The 16,056-nt window shown below is 39.0% G+C and overlaps 1 protein-coding gene across 5 annotated transcripts in view; it reads right to left on the reverse strand.

The window, feature by feature from the left end:
• Positions 1 to 16,056, reverse strand: part of VPS13B (vacuolar protein sorting 13 homolog B) — a 445,653-nt gene that overhangs the window by 103,215 nt on the left and 326,382 nt on the right. For all 5 annotated transcript variants that reach the window (XM_080340706.1, XM_080340704.1, XM_080340705.1 and 2 more), the window contains 2 exons: positions 11,813 to 12,515; positions 4,232 to 4,369 (listed from right to left, as the gene is read on the reverse strand). In XM_080340706.1, coding sequence (XP_080196832.1) covers positions 4,232 to 4,369; positions 11,813 to 12,515 — 841 coding nt within the window. The remainder of the gene's footprint in view (positions 1 to 4,231; positions 4,370 to 11,812; positions 12,516 to 16,056) is intronic.

Below are 16,056 nucleotides of genomic sequence, written 5' to 3' on the forward strand. Positions count from 1 at the left end.
AGGGCTGATATTGTGTATTAAAATGACGACATTTTTAAAACAGCTTGAAATAAACCAGGATTGCCGAAGTGCAATGGTTCCAATTTGTTCCAACTAATCTATCACCTGCTGGAGATATTATTCTAGTGGGTTTCTGGTAGCTGCTATTTTCCAGGTTTCTCCAAACCACTGACCTTGCTAATGGATACAATTGTTGCCTTTGCAAACAGGGTGGGGGAAAAGCCAGAGAGTGTGCCCTAGTGCTGGGGTTTTCATTGTTTTTTATGCACAACCCTGGATCCTGGGCTGTGCCCCTGGTGGTGGTCAGCAGCGCCAGGGAGCGACTGGCAGGAGAGAGCAACTGCCCCAGGGCCCCCATTCTCACTTCACCTGTCAGTGGGACACGGTATTTCTTAGTTTGTCTGCATAGTTTCTTCTGCAGAATTTCTGCAGAAATTATTTTGAAAAGTGAAGTATCAAGGACTGCAGTTAATTCACATCTTGCCTAACATCTTCCCAAGAAACTGCTAGGGGAAGAGGACTTTGGCATAAACCATCTAGATTTTGCGTAAGTATTTTAAGGCAATTCGTATGAAACTGTAGTTCATAAACACCTTATGTATCATTTGCATGCAGAGAATACATCAAAAAGACAGCTTTTATAGCTAAAAAAAGGATAGTTGATTAAAAAAAAAAAGAAAGAAAGGACTAGGGGGTGAAGAAAATAAATTCTCAAAACCATTAAAACAGGATGGTCATATTTGTTCCTCACCTAAAGAATAATATGTAATGCTAAAACAATAAATAGTTCACTTATATGTATTAGGCAAGAATTAGATGTACAATCCAGTAACAGACGGAATATAAAAGAGAGCGGGTCATGTAAACTGATGTAAATGGAATTTAAAAAATTTTAAATAATTAGTTACTGTAGAAAGAGAAAGAATAGTCCTTTAATACATTGTGGGGTTAAAGTTGAGGTCTGTTCCCACAGGCCTGATGATGAATGCTTATTTCTTCTAGGATCCTATTACCTTAAATCTGGAAGAAATATCATTTTTCTCTAGTTGCCAAAAATGTACAAAATAATCAACTCATGTGGCAAGAAGTGCATTAATGTATCCTGTTATTCTCATTTAATTAGTGGTTTCCAAGTTTAGCTACTTGCTGTAGTTTTTTGATCTCTGAGCTAATGTGGACTGACAACCTGGTTTCCTGTGTGGTGAAACCATACCATTTTTCTATGGAACACTATCTACTTACCTACTTCAGCTGACAAACTATTTACAAGGAGCACAGGTTTTATCTAACACAGCAAACACTGGGAACCACTTGCAGATTTTTATTTCTAAGTGCTTGCATAGTAGTTTGAATCTAAAACATCGGCATGTTTGATTGTTATATTTGAAATTTAACCTCAGCACACCAACAACGTATTTTGCAAGAAAAGTGACATTCCAATTACAGCACTGAACTTAGAATACTAAAAATCTATACAGAAAACTGTATCGTTTTCCCAACTCTGCATGGGCAAAGCTTTTAAAAATGTGCTGACTTCTCAGAACAACAGGTAGCACCACTAGTGCATCCAGTGCATTTTAGAAATTTACTTCCTGCAGATATAAAATGCATATACATAAATAGATATGAAAACACACAGTATCTGCCTAGAAAATATGCCAGTTAGTAGCAGCATTATTTGCCAAACGTTCACCAGAAAGAGTGTAGGCCTTTGGGGCCTGCAACATAAGCATATTCCAGCAGTGCATTTATTTATTCAATTTATTAACTGTGCTGTCTCCCATCACACATATTGTTTGTCTGGTGACCTTACAAGAGCTCTCAGGAGTTTTGCTGGGGTTCTTGTCCTCAGTGAACAACTGCCGGCTCAGCTGGGCTCTGGTGATGCAGACACATTCTCCGGGCCTAATGATGGCCAAGCTACCTCACCCTGGAAGAAGCTGTGGTTAGAGGACTTCTTGCCCCCAGGAGACTTAGTAATTTATTTTCCGGTAGCCTGCTGAGGAGCTGTCAAGCTTTCATAACCCTTTGCATGTGGTGTTCTGACGCAATCACATGCAGAAAGCGCCTTCCATTACTCATCCACCAAAAGCTCCAGCCCCCAAGGAAGGCTTCTTGGTAACGCTTAGTTTATTTGAACAGGATCTCATAGTGACAACAGCTGAGGTTAGAAAAATCTGCAAAGGAATGCAGAGCTGTTTTGTTATATCACACTGGCAAAACACTTCATTAAAATTCAGCGTAATTACTGTTGAATCGTGTGTAATGATAGTTCCAATTAGCAGCAAAAAGATGATAAAAAAAATGCCTTTTGGCTAAGAAGAGATCCTGAAGAAAATCTCTGAGCTTCTACATGAGAATAAATAGACTGAAGTTTATGATGCATTAATTTATGGGTTTTCAGTTCCCTATTTGGCCAAATACCACTGAGGGAGAGATTTAGCACTGATCTGAGATCTGACTGAATCTTTGAGAATGGAGTAGACAGACTACTTGTGAATAGATACTTTGCAAGCTGGTACCAACTTCCATGTTTGCTACTGACAGGAGAGCATTGGGGAAACACCTTCAGTTGTGCAATAAATTAAAGGCTGCGCCAGGAAACTACAGTGAGAACCTTGAGAAAAGGGGAATGCACAGATGAAAGGTTTGGGAACATGGAAATGTGCCAGATGTGGGGAGAGAAGACAGAAAAAAATTGGGGGGAAAAAAAAAAGCATAAAAGAAAACTAATCTGGTGTCTCTACCCCTCCTGTGCTGGTCATGATTAGAATGAAAATCTACTATTATTATCAATTAGTCCTTTAGTTCAAATGTCAGTTGCACATGCAGTAGGTCTGAAGGTTCAAAGTCCTATTAATGAAGCCAAACAAGGATCAATATTAGAAAAGCTGTGCATTGTCAGGTAGTTTTAAAATCTTCTCATAAAATGATGCTTGTTCACATACTTAAGTCTTTCCTTGAGACTCCTGCCTGCCTGCATGCAAAAAATGGATTTTCAAGTTACTTAACCTCAGTATTTATAGTCAGCAGGTAAATATGTATGTCTTATTCCCTAGTTGTTCAATTTGATGTCCTGGGGCATGATATGCAGAAGTGACTACTGCTTCACCCAAAGACAATATGTTTCCAACATCTAAATTTCTATATTTTTAAGTACCTTGGAAAACTAAATTGTGTGTTTTAAATTGGCAATCTTAATATAATGAGAAAGCCTTTCATTTCCCTGTGCTTCAGTTGCCCTCCATGAAATGGTGAGGGCATACTCTTCCATCACCCATTGAAGGGTTAGTATTTTTGTAGTGCTCAGATCCTAAAGCAGTAAGCAACGCAGAAGCAGTAAGTAAGTCTGCTGTAGAACCAGGATTAGACTGTATGAATCAGTAACTGAATGAATAGGAAAAATGAGTACTGAAGAGATGCTCACTAAATGACCGACAACAGCTTATTCTGTGTGCTGAAGTAAGGATATCCAGGGCAGGCGGGGGGGGAAGTTGTTGCATAATTCAACAAATTATTAAAAATATGCATAAGAGAAATTAATTATGATAGCACAAGTAAATGTAAATGCATTTTCTAACTTTTAGTATAACCTCAATTATATTCTACATAGTAATGTAGTTATAAATACATAACTCACAAAAGAGAGAATGGGTGACATACTTGAATTCGCAGGAGTTTCTGACTCTTTAGGAGTGAGACTTCAAGTCACATTATTGTAAGTAAATGCTGATAAACCTTCATACTACACTACTCATATTCTGTGTTAATTAAGGAAACACACTTTTAAAAAATGTTGCAGTTTTAGCACTTTAGATTATGGGAATTTGTAATACCAGGCATCCAGATTCTGTAGAACCCAAGAGAAGGCAGCATATAAAAATACTTCAGAAACATTCAAAAGTTAGCTTTTATAAACATGACTGTAACAAAATTTCATTTGTTCTAGGCCCCAAAGCAGGTAGGTTTCATTTCATTGGAAATTTGCCAACCTCAGCCTTCTTGAGGAGTAAAATTTCTAAATTTACCTTGGGAAGAAAATAATTAGACCGTAAACCTACAACTGGTCCAGGACTGATCATTCTTCAACTTTGATTTCAATTCCAGATAATTGCTGAAGAAAAATGTCACATTCATTAGCATGGAATACAACATTTTTTCTGATGGCCTAATGTGTGCATACCTACAAATAGATTACAATTTAAAATAGAGATTAAAATGCAATGCTTACCTGGTCCATTAAGGAAATCTTTAATTTGCACAGTGATAAGAGGAGGTGGAATACCACTTTTAGCATCTACCTCTCCTGCTACTGTCTGCAGCCAAATCTTGCTATAATCCAGAGCTTCTGGTAGAGTCTTCCCAGCATCTACAGGTGATAATGATCATAGTCATTAATGATATTTCAGGAATATGATACATAACAAAATTCTACCTCCAAAATTTATTAAATAAAAATCAGAAAGTATAAAATGTAACACAGTAAATAATGTTCCTAATACTACGTAGCATTTGTGCCTACAGAGAGATGCATGTGTGTAATAATGCATGAATACATAGGCTAGAGGGCAAAGCTATAATTACAGAAAATGTAGAGAACCTGCAAAAATACTAAGTCAAATATGACTAAAAGACATCAGTCATGACAAGATGACTTCAAATAGCACACAATTTAGCTTTAATTATGATAACACTCAAGCAGTCTTTACAAGAGAACCTGTGCTCAAAACCTGCTACTTCTAGATTGTATTTTCCTTGCCAGGTAAGGAAAATATTAACATAAAGATAAATGATAAAGGTTAAATGACTAGAATGCTATCAGATCTCAGGGATAGGGTATTACGACAATACAGCTATATCACCATCTTTGGAGGTTCACTCAAAAGCTAATCAATAGCTATTCTTGCATACCACCTTGAATTGTATTCCTTTGATCAGTTTATAATATCACATTAAAATTAAATTCTTCCAAGTGCTATTCTTGTACCTTCGGTACCATAAAAAGGCTTTTTATTCTATAGCAACTCACGGCCTTCATTATAACAGTTCTCAATTCTGGCACTACAGGTCCTAAAATCTAAATAATCAATTACCCTCAACAAAAAAGACTGCTACATTAATTGTTGAATGTCTGCCCCATCCTTAATGATTTGAGGAGATTTTATTGATGTTATTCTCTCCTATTATCAGTAATTAAAAACTGCTGTAATTGCTCTACTTGAGTTTTACTGAATGGATTCCTTTCAAGAACAGTATTTACATACCCACTATTACAGTCAACATATGGTATCGTGGTATCACAGTCATATGTGGACTGGGTATATAAAGTTAGCTTTGGAATTTGTATTTCTTGACCTTATCATGTGATTCATATAAAACTTGGCACATATGAACCCTTATGTGATTTCAAAGAACCTACTGAAACCAATTGATCATGACTTCAGATCTATGTGGAAAAGATCAAAAGTTAGCACATTCTTGTGTTTTTATTTGATCAGTTTTCAGGCAGTGACTTTACAGCAGTATTTGTACTGCATGGCATATACATTACAGCCTTTCCTTCCCTTCATTCCCACTACACTTTTATAAAGTCAGTTCTCAATAGTTATTTAAGAGCTGTCACTGCATACAACGGATTTGTGTATTTTCCATGTGAATATCTACATTTTTATGGTTCTTAGACCTTTCCTTTAACTACATTAACCAGAATGGTGTGGCATACTCCCTATTCTATAGTAACTGCTTTAGGGAATATCTTGTTTCCGGTGTCTGGATTTTGCCAAGTATACTGAAAACAATAATAACAATAACTTTTTCCCAACAAAGCACAAATCTTTTCCAAAACATAGTTTTGTAGATGTTACAAACAAGGGTGTTATCCCTGATTTGGATCAATACCATAACATCTTTTTTTTTGTGCTAGCAGCTCATCATAAATAAGTAATATGCTTATGTTTTTCAGAATAAACAGTGTAAACATTGTAAAAATTACTGAACATGACTGAAAAAATTAAACTGATCTCTAAGTTACTGTTCCTTTAGAAGCATTAGTATACACGTTTAGGTGTACCAACATGGGGCAAAATGTTGCAATATGCCATTATCTTGTCTCATTTCTCAAAGCTGTCATCACATCCTGTATAGAACAATCTGGATCATCCAGTGGATATTCAGAAAATCCAGTAAATTTAGTCAAAAATCTCATTTGAATATTTACAGGTATTTCAATTGTCCTAAGATGTGTGTATGTATAAAATACCTAATAATTATTTCAAAATTGTAGCTGCTTGAAGAAGAAAATCTCTCTTATGAAAAGAACTTACACATCAGAAAATCCCTGTGTGACATAATACATTAGCTACACCAACACTGCCCTCAGGGCACCAGGAATTGCAGCACATGAGCACGGAATCAAAAAAAATAAAGGAACTATGGGGCTCCTAGTAGATTATTTTGCTCTGTCATGTCTCCAAGGAGCAGGGCACCGCCACCCCTGCTACCCGGGGCACTGCCATACGTGAATAATGAGGACTCCAGAACTATTTGCACACTAAGAACACAACACAAAGAAATCTCAATGCACAAAATGAGCATGAGTCCATCAAACGTATTACTTTTAATCCAGCACTGGCCTTACTGATATCAAGCTTTTTTTTTTTTTCCTAGTTTGAGTGCTTTCAAAGCCCATGGCATATGCTTAATTTGGAACCTGGGTAACAATCTTGACTGTACATCCAAGTATGTCAGATATAGATCAATAAGTAAGTTTTTACATAATGATACAAAAGCTAAAATCCAGAGGTTTCAAAACCAACTATGCTGCTGTGTATGTCAAAAACTGGAAGGGAGTTCCAAATGAATAAGACAAATTCATTTACATCAAAGATCAAAAGATTGAAATATGTGTATCTTGATGAAAATATTTTCTAAGGTAGAAAACAGCATATGCATTTTCATAGGATTTAGGATCAGGAAAGGAATAAACCAATATGAATTAATCCTTATGCCAAGGGCACAGGAGTTGCCAAAGAAGCAACTGAATGAAAAAGAGAAAATTTAGGCTGAAAAGTGAGGAATTCCTGATGGGGAAAGCTGTTAGAAAAAGGACTCTTCTCCCTCAAGAAAATTATGGAAATGTTCAGAATATTTAAAAATACACTTGACAGAAAACTATAAAATATACAATGGGGAACAATTATGCATCAGCAGGGAACTGGTCTGAATAATGTATTATAATAGGTCATTTCCATTTCCATTTTCTATGATTCTCACAAAAATCAACACTTAAATTTGCAGTTATTTGTATAAAGAAAATGCTGGAGAAAACCCGAGGGACGCATATATAAGTAAAAGGAGAGGCTAGAATTACTCAACAGCAAGCCAAGAGAGAGAAAAGAAAGGCTTGAGAAGTGAAGAGCAGTGAGGACAGCCAGAAATTCTATCCTCTACACCATGTGAAAAATTTGTCTGTGGCAGCAAAATAAAAATGGTGAGAGAACTATCATAGATTGGCAACCAAGACTGTAATCTAAAATCCTTAAGACAGAGAAGTTGAGTCCTTGAATACATCCCTTTCCCTCCCCGGCTTTCTTTTTCATTTTTAGAATAATTTCTGGATATTTTTGAATCCACCCAAACATCCAAAGCCACGTCTAGTCTTGCTAAGGTCCAGAACTCAGCTCCAAACTTCACAGTTTATGAAGTGCCTTCATAAACGTGATATGAATTTGCAAGCTTGTGGTTTTACCTGCTATCCCCTCATTCTTATGGAAACACCAGACAGCAAAAAATAATCTTCAGAAGAAAAGGTGCAAGTAAGGGGGAAGGAAAGGAGGGAGGCAGGAGAAATTTCACAACTTGAAGATTTTCATTCTCCAAGATGTGGTTTTGTTCCAGTCTGTAGCTGAGAGTCAGGGCAGCTCAGAGGACACAGCCCATGGGAGGCTTTAATAGGGGGCTCAGCCACCCCCAGCACCCCAGGGGCTGCCAGGAGGGTACAGGGCTGCCGAGGGCGTGCGCGGACGGCAGCTTGGCCTGTTCAGCTGGAACTTTCCCCAGACCAAATGAGCTCTGCAACACGCTTTTATTTCAATGGATGAATCATCTTTTGGTTTGCAGTCAATTTTAAGAGCCAGTAGATGCTGCAATCACCTCTGCATTTCAAACGCTGAAGGGGAACGTTTAGACTTGTTTTAAAAATGGTTTCCATTGGAATTTAAAGAGCACAAGAGAAAAAACATTTCTACTAGCACACTCACAAGTGCTGTGTCAGGAAGTTCAGAACTGAGCACTCACAGTAACCTGAGGAATGTACATTCCCAGGCCGGCTCATCTTTACGGGTGGGGGTTGTACCCCCCCATGTCCAGCGATGCAGATGTAACTGGACAATAAATATACTCGGAGGGGAACAGGTGACACTCCAGCAGAACTCCCCCGACACTGTGCTAGGAAATAGCCTTAAATCCTCCCTGTGCCTGGTAGGAAGCACAGGCTGCCAGCGAGGGGGTGAACGAGCCTTCCCGCAGGGCAGCCCACACTGTGCCCCAGGCAGCCCTGCGTTCCACGACATTAGAGGTTACATGTGGTCTGAGCTACTGCATCTGCTCCTCATGGACCCCCCGCCATCAAAGGCGTGGGTGCAAAAGTAAAATAAAATAAAAATCAAGAATGATTCTGGATGGCCTCACAATGCCTGTTTCTTGCGAACGCCTCATTGGCAGAAGTTGAAGAAATTCCATGCATAACATATATTTATTGAGAATTTTCTCTCCCTTAAAACAACCAAGTGCCACAACCTCCTCTTTGAAAGTAAACAAACAAACAAATAGAAAAAAGATTTTTCAAGAATGCCGAGAGCACAATGCTCAGGAAATGAGGCAATTTTGTATCTGGATTACATTACCTGAAACAAAGCAAATAAAGATTTAAAAAAATATTTATAAAAGTGGCTTATAAGATTACATTAAAAACAATTGAACCCACTTTTATTTAAGTGGAAATGGCCAATGCTTTGTTTGCAAAAACTAACGGTTAGCAGATGCCTTTTTGTTAAATGTAGGATGAGCACTGAATAAAAAAAAAGTTGTTTTATAGAATCTTTCCGGCTATTTATACAGAATCTTACAAGTAAAGTCAGGGAGCAGCTAGCGGTTTTAATGGTGCTTGTTAAATAGTTAATATTTATTCCAATTATTTATTTACTTTGAAGTTCCTATTCCTGGCAGTAGCATAACAGCAATCAAGCTGTACAATTACAAAAATAATTTTAAACACAAAGGAAGCAGTTTAGCACAACCATAATAAAACTGAGCTAACATTTTAATAACCTAGCAAGTCTCCTCCTCCTCCAAAGTGACTTGCCAGTGGACTCAATTGCAGAGCACTGAGGAAACTGAAAGCACAACCATCAGGTTTTTAGCTCCAAGGCAGGCAAATGCTCCCACATACAGACACTGGCCTGATGGAAATGGGCTGCTACTAACTGCTAATTAACACATTAACAATACTTAACTTTTAAATAGCCTATTTCCTCCCATTTTATTATAATTTCTTTCATGTTTTAGAAAGTAACAAAAAAATAGCATAGTTAGTGACAGAGAAGCCAAGTTCTTTGGAGGAAATTTGTTTTTTCAGCCACTATCCAATACTCTCACAAAAAAAGAGTGACAGCTTATTGTGCAAGATCCTGAATTTTAAGCTCTATTAACTTGAAACCTTTCAAAAATAAGAACAAAACCCTTGTCCCAAATAAAATACATGTGGCTTCATAACAGTCTTAAAACCTTCATTTCTACACATGTTCAAAGCAGTAAACCACCACAAGGCAGTAAGCTTAATCTTATTAAAACTGAGGATGAACTATTATTCTCTTTAAAATTCATGCTGGTGCAGTTTTACAGTGTAATTTCCCTATTTTATTCAAGGCTTCATAAAAGAGACTCATCAAATTACCTGTTAGAAGTAGTTCTAAATCCTAGCATATTCTATGTTGATTTACAGCTGAACAATATATTTGTGAGAAATACACTAATGGGAAGTGAGGAATGGAAAATGTAACTAGGTCCAAACTACTACCAGCTTTTCTATACCCAAAAGTTTTTTTTTGGAACTAACATCCATTAACAAATAAGACCTTCCTAATTTCACAATAGAATTTCATATTTGCTTCTGCCTTGAAAGATTTGAGGGTTGTTTCACAACTGTACACTTTTTTCTTTTAGAAAAGCAGTAAGAAGTAGCACAGTATAAGACCTGATTCTACTGCCACTGAACTAACAGCTTATGTCCTCTTCCCTGTACCACCTTAGATGATGGAGAGATAGTTGCATGCATACATAGAGACACAAGAAGTCTTCTAGAGAGTCTAACTAGAAATATTCTTTAGCAACATTCACTCTAAATTAAACATCATTTATGCCCTCTTCCCACCCCCTAGTCCTTGATATACAGAGAAATACCAGAATATAGTGCACACCTATTGTACAGAGGGAGAGAAGCTAACATTTCTTTCACATAAACTTTACATTGTTCTTCATGTGGATGACATCTCTTTCAGATGAAACTGCCAGCAAATAGCCCCAATATCAAGAAAAATTGGTGTGATTGATGAAATTGACTGCAGTAGCATAGAAAATGCCATGCCAAGCTGCTGAAGCTGTATTATATGATATGCAATATATAGAGTATATATATATATATATACACACACACACACACATATATGTAACACATAGTTCCTGGCTATTTTGCCTCAAATATGCGTGCTACAATTGAAAAATATAACTTCCCAAATCTAACATATTAATACAGTGGTATGACAAAATTAATCCTGAATGATGCAATTACAAGCACAGCAGGTCTTCCTGAACAAGAGGCAATAAAAACTTTACACTACCTATTTTGCTGTGTGAATTACTGTGTGAGCTGAAGCGTGGATTAGTTTTATTAACTTATTAATACATTTAGGATGGTGTTTTGAGGCACTAGAACTTTGGCGCCCACCTCTCAAACTCTTTTGAAGAGAGCCCTAGTGCTTCAGTAGCAAGCACAGGATTCTGTCTGATACATGAATAAGGTACTTAGTACTGCCCACAAAGGCAGCAGAATGAGATCACAAGTTCTGCCTTCACATAGTGTCTGACTCCTGCCTCTTTTACCCTTGCCTGCCTAGGAGACAAAAAGCCAAAGAGAAGGGTAAGACCTATGTAGGGCTGGTCTTTGGCCCTCCAAGAAGACTTTTCCAGGTCTCTTTGAAAACTGCTGGTGACCGAGGAGCGCTCCAACTGTATGTTCCTACTATCTTCATTATTTAAACTTCTTGCCATGCTTCTGCACTCTTTCATCTACTTTCAACTTGCAGGAAGTCCTTCTTACAGTTTGTGTTTCCTAGATTTGCTCACATAGATATGAAGATGGTGAAAGACTTCAGGACTAACTGTAGGAGCAGACTGTAGTGAATTTGCCCACTTTACTGGTAATGTGGTGGCATGCTACAAGGACACGCTTGAATGCCTCCTTAGAAAACATGGAGAAGTTAGAGTAATGCAACAATCCCCATCATAATCTGGTAATGAGAAAGGTAATATCAAGGAACAGGAAGAACTGGGTGCTAAAAAGTTAGGTCTTAATTTCAAACCTTTTACACACTTAACTTGATTCAGCTGTGGGGTATAATCCCAAAAATATGTATATTTACCATCTGATTTTTAAAGACATCCTAGAGGTGCCTCAGCTGTTTTCCACTGCCCCAGTAACTGAGAAGTGCAATTATTTTGGCAGTTACAAGCAGGGGTGAATGCTAAATGCTCTTACCTGTACATTTGTAGTCTGAGGCCACTCCTTTAATTCCAGCATCAAACACTGATACTTCTACCTTTTGCTTTCTGTGGTGGCAACTCAGGAGCACAGAGGGCTGCGACACAACGAGGTAGAGGAACGGCTGTAGCTCAATGTCCCCTGTTCCCCTGCGACCAGGCTGCCGAACAATAGTTATACCCAGGGCTTGTCGAGCAGATGATCTTGTGGAAGCATGCAGACTTTCCAGAGACAAAAGACCTGTTTTTCTCCCAGTAGCCAGGGGGATATTACTGTTCAAAAGATCGTCTGCTGTGACAGAGGAAATGCACGGCTGGCTGGGCTTTGTGGCATCAAGGCTGCCACCTGAGCCCGCTTCTGGAAGGTTCAAGGAACTTTTGCTTTTTTTCTCGCCCTCTTTCTGATCTTGTCCTGACTTTGATTTAGGTAAGGCAGTACATGAGTAAGTCATCAAGGAGATTCGACTTGCTGTAACAAAAATGTCAAATGGAATGAAATTGAGATTCTTCACGATGGAAGACTGGTGGGAAGGACGGGCAATGCGGTGCTGGCTGGTGCCGCTGCGCTGCTCGATCTGAACGATTCTGATCTTTACACTGTCGCTGCCAATCCCACTGTCCTGTGCCCCGCTGTAACGGGAAGAAGTCTCAACTGTTCCTCCATCAGACACATCCATTTTTTTCTGTTCTTGTTTGGAAACCTGCAAAGGAAAATATATTAACGTATGATATCCATATCCCAACTATTTCCATTTCAGTGGCAGTAAACAATCACTATATAAACATGATGTCAAAAAAGAGAATTATAAAAAAAATCTGCCAAGTAAACTTTAACACTGTAATCACTCATGAAAACACAGCAGGTGTCTGTTCCAATGAAATGATGACTCACAACAGATGAAGTGCCAAAAGAACGTGAAGAAAAATAAAAAAGGAGCAATGATTTCTAGGCTTAAATAACTTATATATATGTATTTCAATTTAAACTCTTTAAGATCTAAAGAATCTACAAGAAATTCATGGCTTAACAGAAAAAGATATATCTGTGAAATAATACAATGTAAATAAAAGTCTAGTCAGAATAGTTCTCCAGTTTTGAGCACTGATGCTCAAAAAGTCCTCTCTGACACTAAAATATTTTACCATGATTAAATCAAATAGAATGTAATATTAATCTACTGCAAAAATCATAGAATCATAGAATCATTTCAGTTGGAAGAGACCTTCAGGATCATCAAGTCCAGTCACACACAATCACAGAAAATCACAAAAATACTAAACGGAAGTTGTAAGCTGCAATGCACAAATGTTATGTTGTAGCAAAAATATTTTTCTTAGGAGTCATGGAAATGCCAACTGCCGTATACAAAACACCAAAGCTGAAGGAAAAGTTGGCACTATCTGAAGACTGTCTCTGCCATGGGGTGCAAGCTCTCAGCTTAACAAGGCTCACCGAGGCTACACATGGTCTTGGCTGTGACATTCACAGGGTTTCACATGAGAAATCATTGCATATAGAAATATGTCAGTCACTAGTGCTGTTCCCCAGGGGTCAGTGTTGGGTCCAGTCCTGTTTAACATCTTTATTGACGATTTAGATGAGGGGATTGAGACCATCATCAGCAAATTTGCTGATGACACCATGTTGGGAGGGAGTGTTGACCTGCTGGAAGGCAGGAGGGCTCTGCAGAGGGATCTGGATAGACTGCAAAAATAGGCTGATTCCAATGGGATGAAGTTCAATATGGCCAAGTGCCGGGTGCTGCACTTTGGTCACAACAACCCCCTGCAGCGCTACAGGCTGGGCGCAGAGTGACTGGAGAGCAGTCAGGCAGAAAGGGACCTGGGGGTACTAATTGACAGGAAGCTCAACATGAGCCAGCAGTGTGCCCAGGTGGCCAAGAAGGCCAATGGTATCCTGTCCTGTATCAAAAATAGCGTGGTCAGCAGGACAAGGGAAGTGATCCTTCCCCTGTACTCTGCATTGGTGAGGCCACACCTGGAGTACTGTGTTCAGTTCTGGGCCCCTCAGTTCAGGAAAGACATTGAAGTGCTGGAGTGGGTCCAGAGAAGAGCAACACGACTGGTGAAGGGACTTGAACATAAGACCTATGGGGAGAGGCTGAGGGAGCTGGGCTTGTTTAGTCTAGAGAAGAGGAGGCTTAGAGGTGACCTCTATAACTACCTGAAGGGAAGTTATAGCCAGGTGGGGATTGGTCTCTTCTCCCAGGCAGTCAGCAATAGGACAAGGGGGCATGGGCTTAAACTCTGCCAGGGGAAATTTAGGCTGGATATTAGAAAGAAATTCTTTACAGAGAGAGTGGTCAGGCATTGGAACGGCTGCCCAGGGAGGTGGTGGACTCGTCGTCCCTGGAGGTTTTTAAAGTGAGGTTGGACATGGCACTTAGTGCCATGATCTAGTAAACAGACTAGAGTTGGACCAAGGGTTGGACTTGATGATCTCTGAGGTCTTTTCCAACCCAGTCGATTCTGTGATTCTGTGATTTCAAAACAAAAACATACACCACTGATAAACAGTAAAAAGAACTTTCCTTCTATCACAGGAAACGCAAGAGTGAAACACGAACTTGCAAGGCTGTGTGCAGCGACCACATAGTAACAGGTCAAGAGACAGATACCCAAGACAAGTAGGCGCTTCAGGAAGAAAACACTTCCAGTACTGCTTGTGGACCAAGCAGAAATCCCACAGAGAGCTTGAGGACAAGGTAGAGAGCATATGCTAAAATATTTTTTAAAAATTGCAGAAATTCTCCTAAAAATGTAAGGTCAACGCCTCTGATTCATTTGGAGTTCAGAGCTGTTCATTTACCCTGTGTAGCTTCTACAGCATAACTAACACTTCCATCTGTGCTGCCCAGAAGGGTTTCTGCCCTGCTCTGTACAAGAACTAACATACGAAATGCCCAACTCCACCAGAACCGTGTCCCATCCAGCTCAGTGCGCTGTTTCCAACAGCACTAGGAGGAGACTCTGTCAAGAGAGACCATGGACCCTGGCCAGGTCCTCCAGTCTTCCTCTCCTGCTCCCCAAGCAGCCACAGCTGTCACATTTGGGATGACATCAGTATGCTCTTGTATAGTCATTTTGGTAACCATTTCTGGACCTCTTGTCCATGAATTTGTCCACTTTCTTTTTGAACATGCTGACAGCGTCTGGTCTCCACAACCCTTTGAGGCAGCAAGTTCCATTTTGGTTTAAACGAAAGGAAAAAAACCCAAACAAATCTCCTGCAAGTGTCATTTCATTTCTCTGACCTGTTGTAGTGCGTGATTTGAATGTTCAGGTCCACATTCAGCTTTATCTCTGCTGCTATGAGTTTGTAAACCTTGATCATAGCCCCCTCAGCGTTCTCCTCTCCAGCCAGGGAAATCCCAGCCTTCTTAGTCTCTCCTCAGAAAGCAGCTGCTTCAGCACCTTTAGTCATTTTAGCTTCCCTCTTCTACCTCTGTAACTCCACTGTGCACTTCTAGAGTTCTCTACACAGTATTCAAAAAGTGGGATCACTCTATAGCAATAAAATGATGCCTTCTGTCTTGCTCTCAGTCTCCATCCTGATGATGTCCAATGTTTTGTAGGGTTTTTTTTGGCTGCCCCTGCACATTGACTCAATGATTTCATTTATCTGTTCCAGGCCCTACTTCAATAGTTTCTTTTTATCTTCTCCACTCTTTGAAAAGGGGAGCAAACCATACCTTCCTCTTGAAAAATATAATAACGAATTACAAGTACTTGCAAAATTTATCAGCAATTTAACTACAGGAACGAAGGGCAGTGAATTACCGAATTTCTTCAAACTTTGGTCTTTAGGCAGCAATATTAATATATTCTACAAATACTGCAGAAATTTGGTTGTGGAGGAGTTAAAGAGAAGCAGTTGTATTAAAGAGTCCTTTATATCATGCTTTATGAAACAAAGGGAGCAACCCCCTTTCCTTTTCTTTAAAGGAATGAACATGCTAGAAAAAAAAGCATTACAGAGGAAATCCTAAAACAGAACCATTAACTAGCTGAGATTTTCTTTGAAAAGGTTTTTGCCAGCTCTGGTTACAATCTTTTCAGATTCACTCATGTCCATATTTTTCAAATAACCAATAAAATTCCTTGCAGCTGATTTCTATGGCAGACTCATATCACTGACTTGTAAATGTGATACCGCTTTTAATGCAGCCTCTGTAAAAATAACTAGAGAGCATTTTAATGAATTACTACATTGTGAGCCAA

The sequence above is a fragment of the Nesoenas mayeri genome, assembly GCF_963082525.1.
Source record: "Nesoenas mayeri genome assembly, chromosome: 2".
NCBI lineage: Eukaryota > Metazoa > Chordata > Aves > Columbiformes > Columbidae > Nesoenas > Nesoenas mayeri.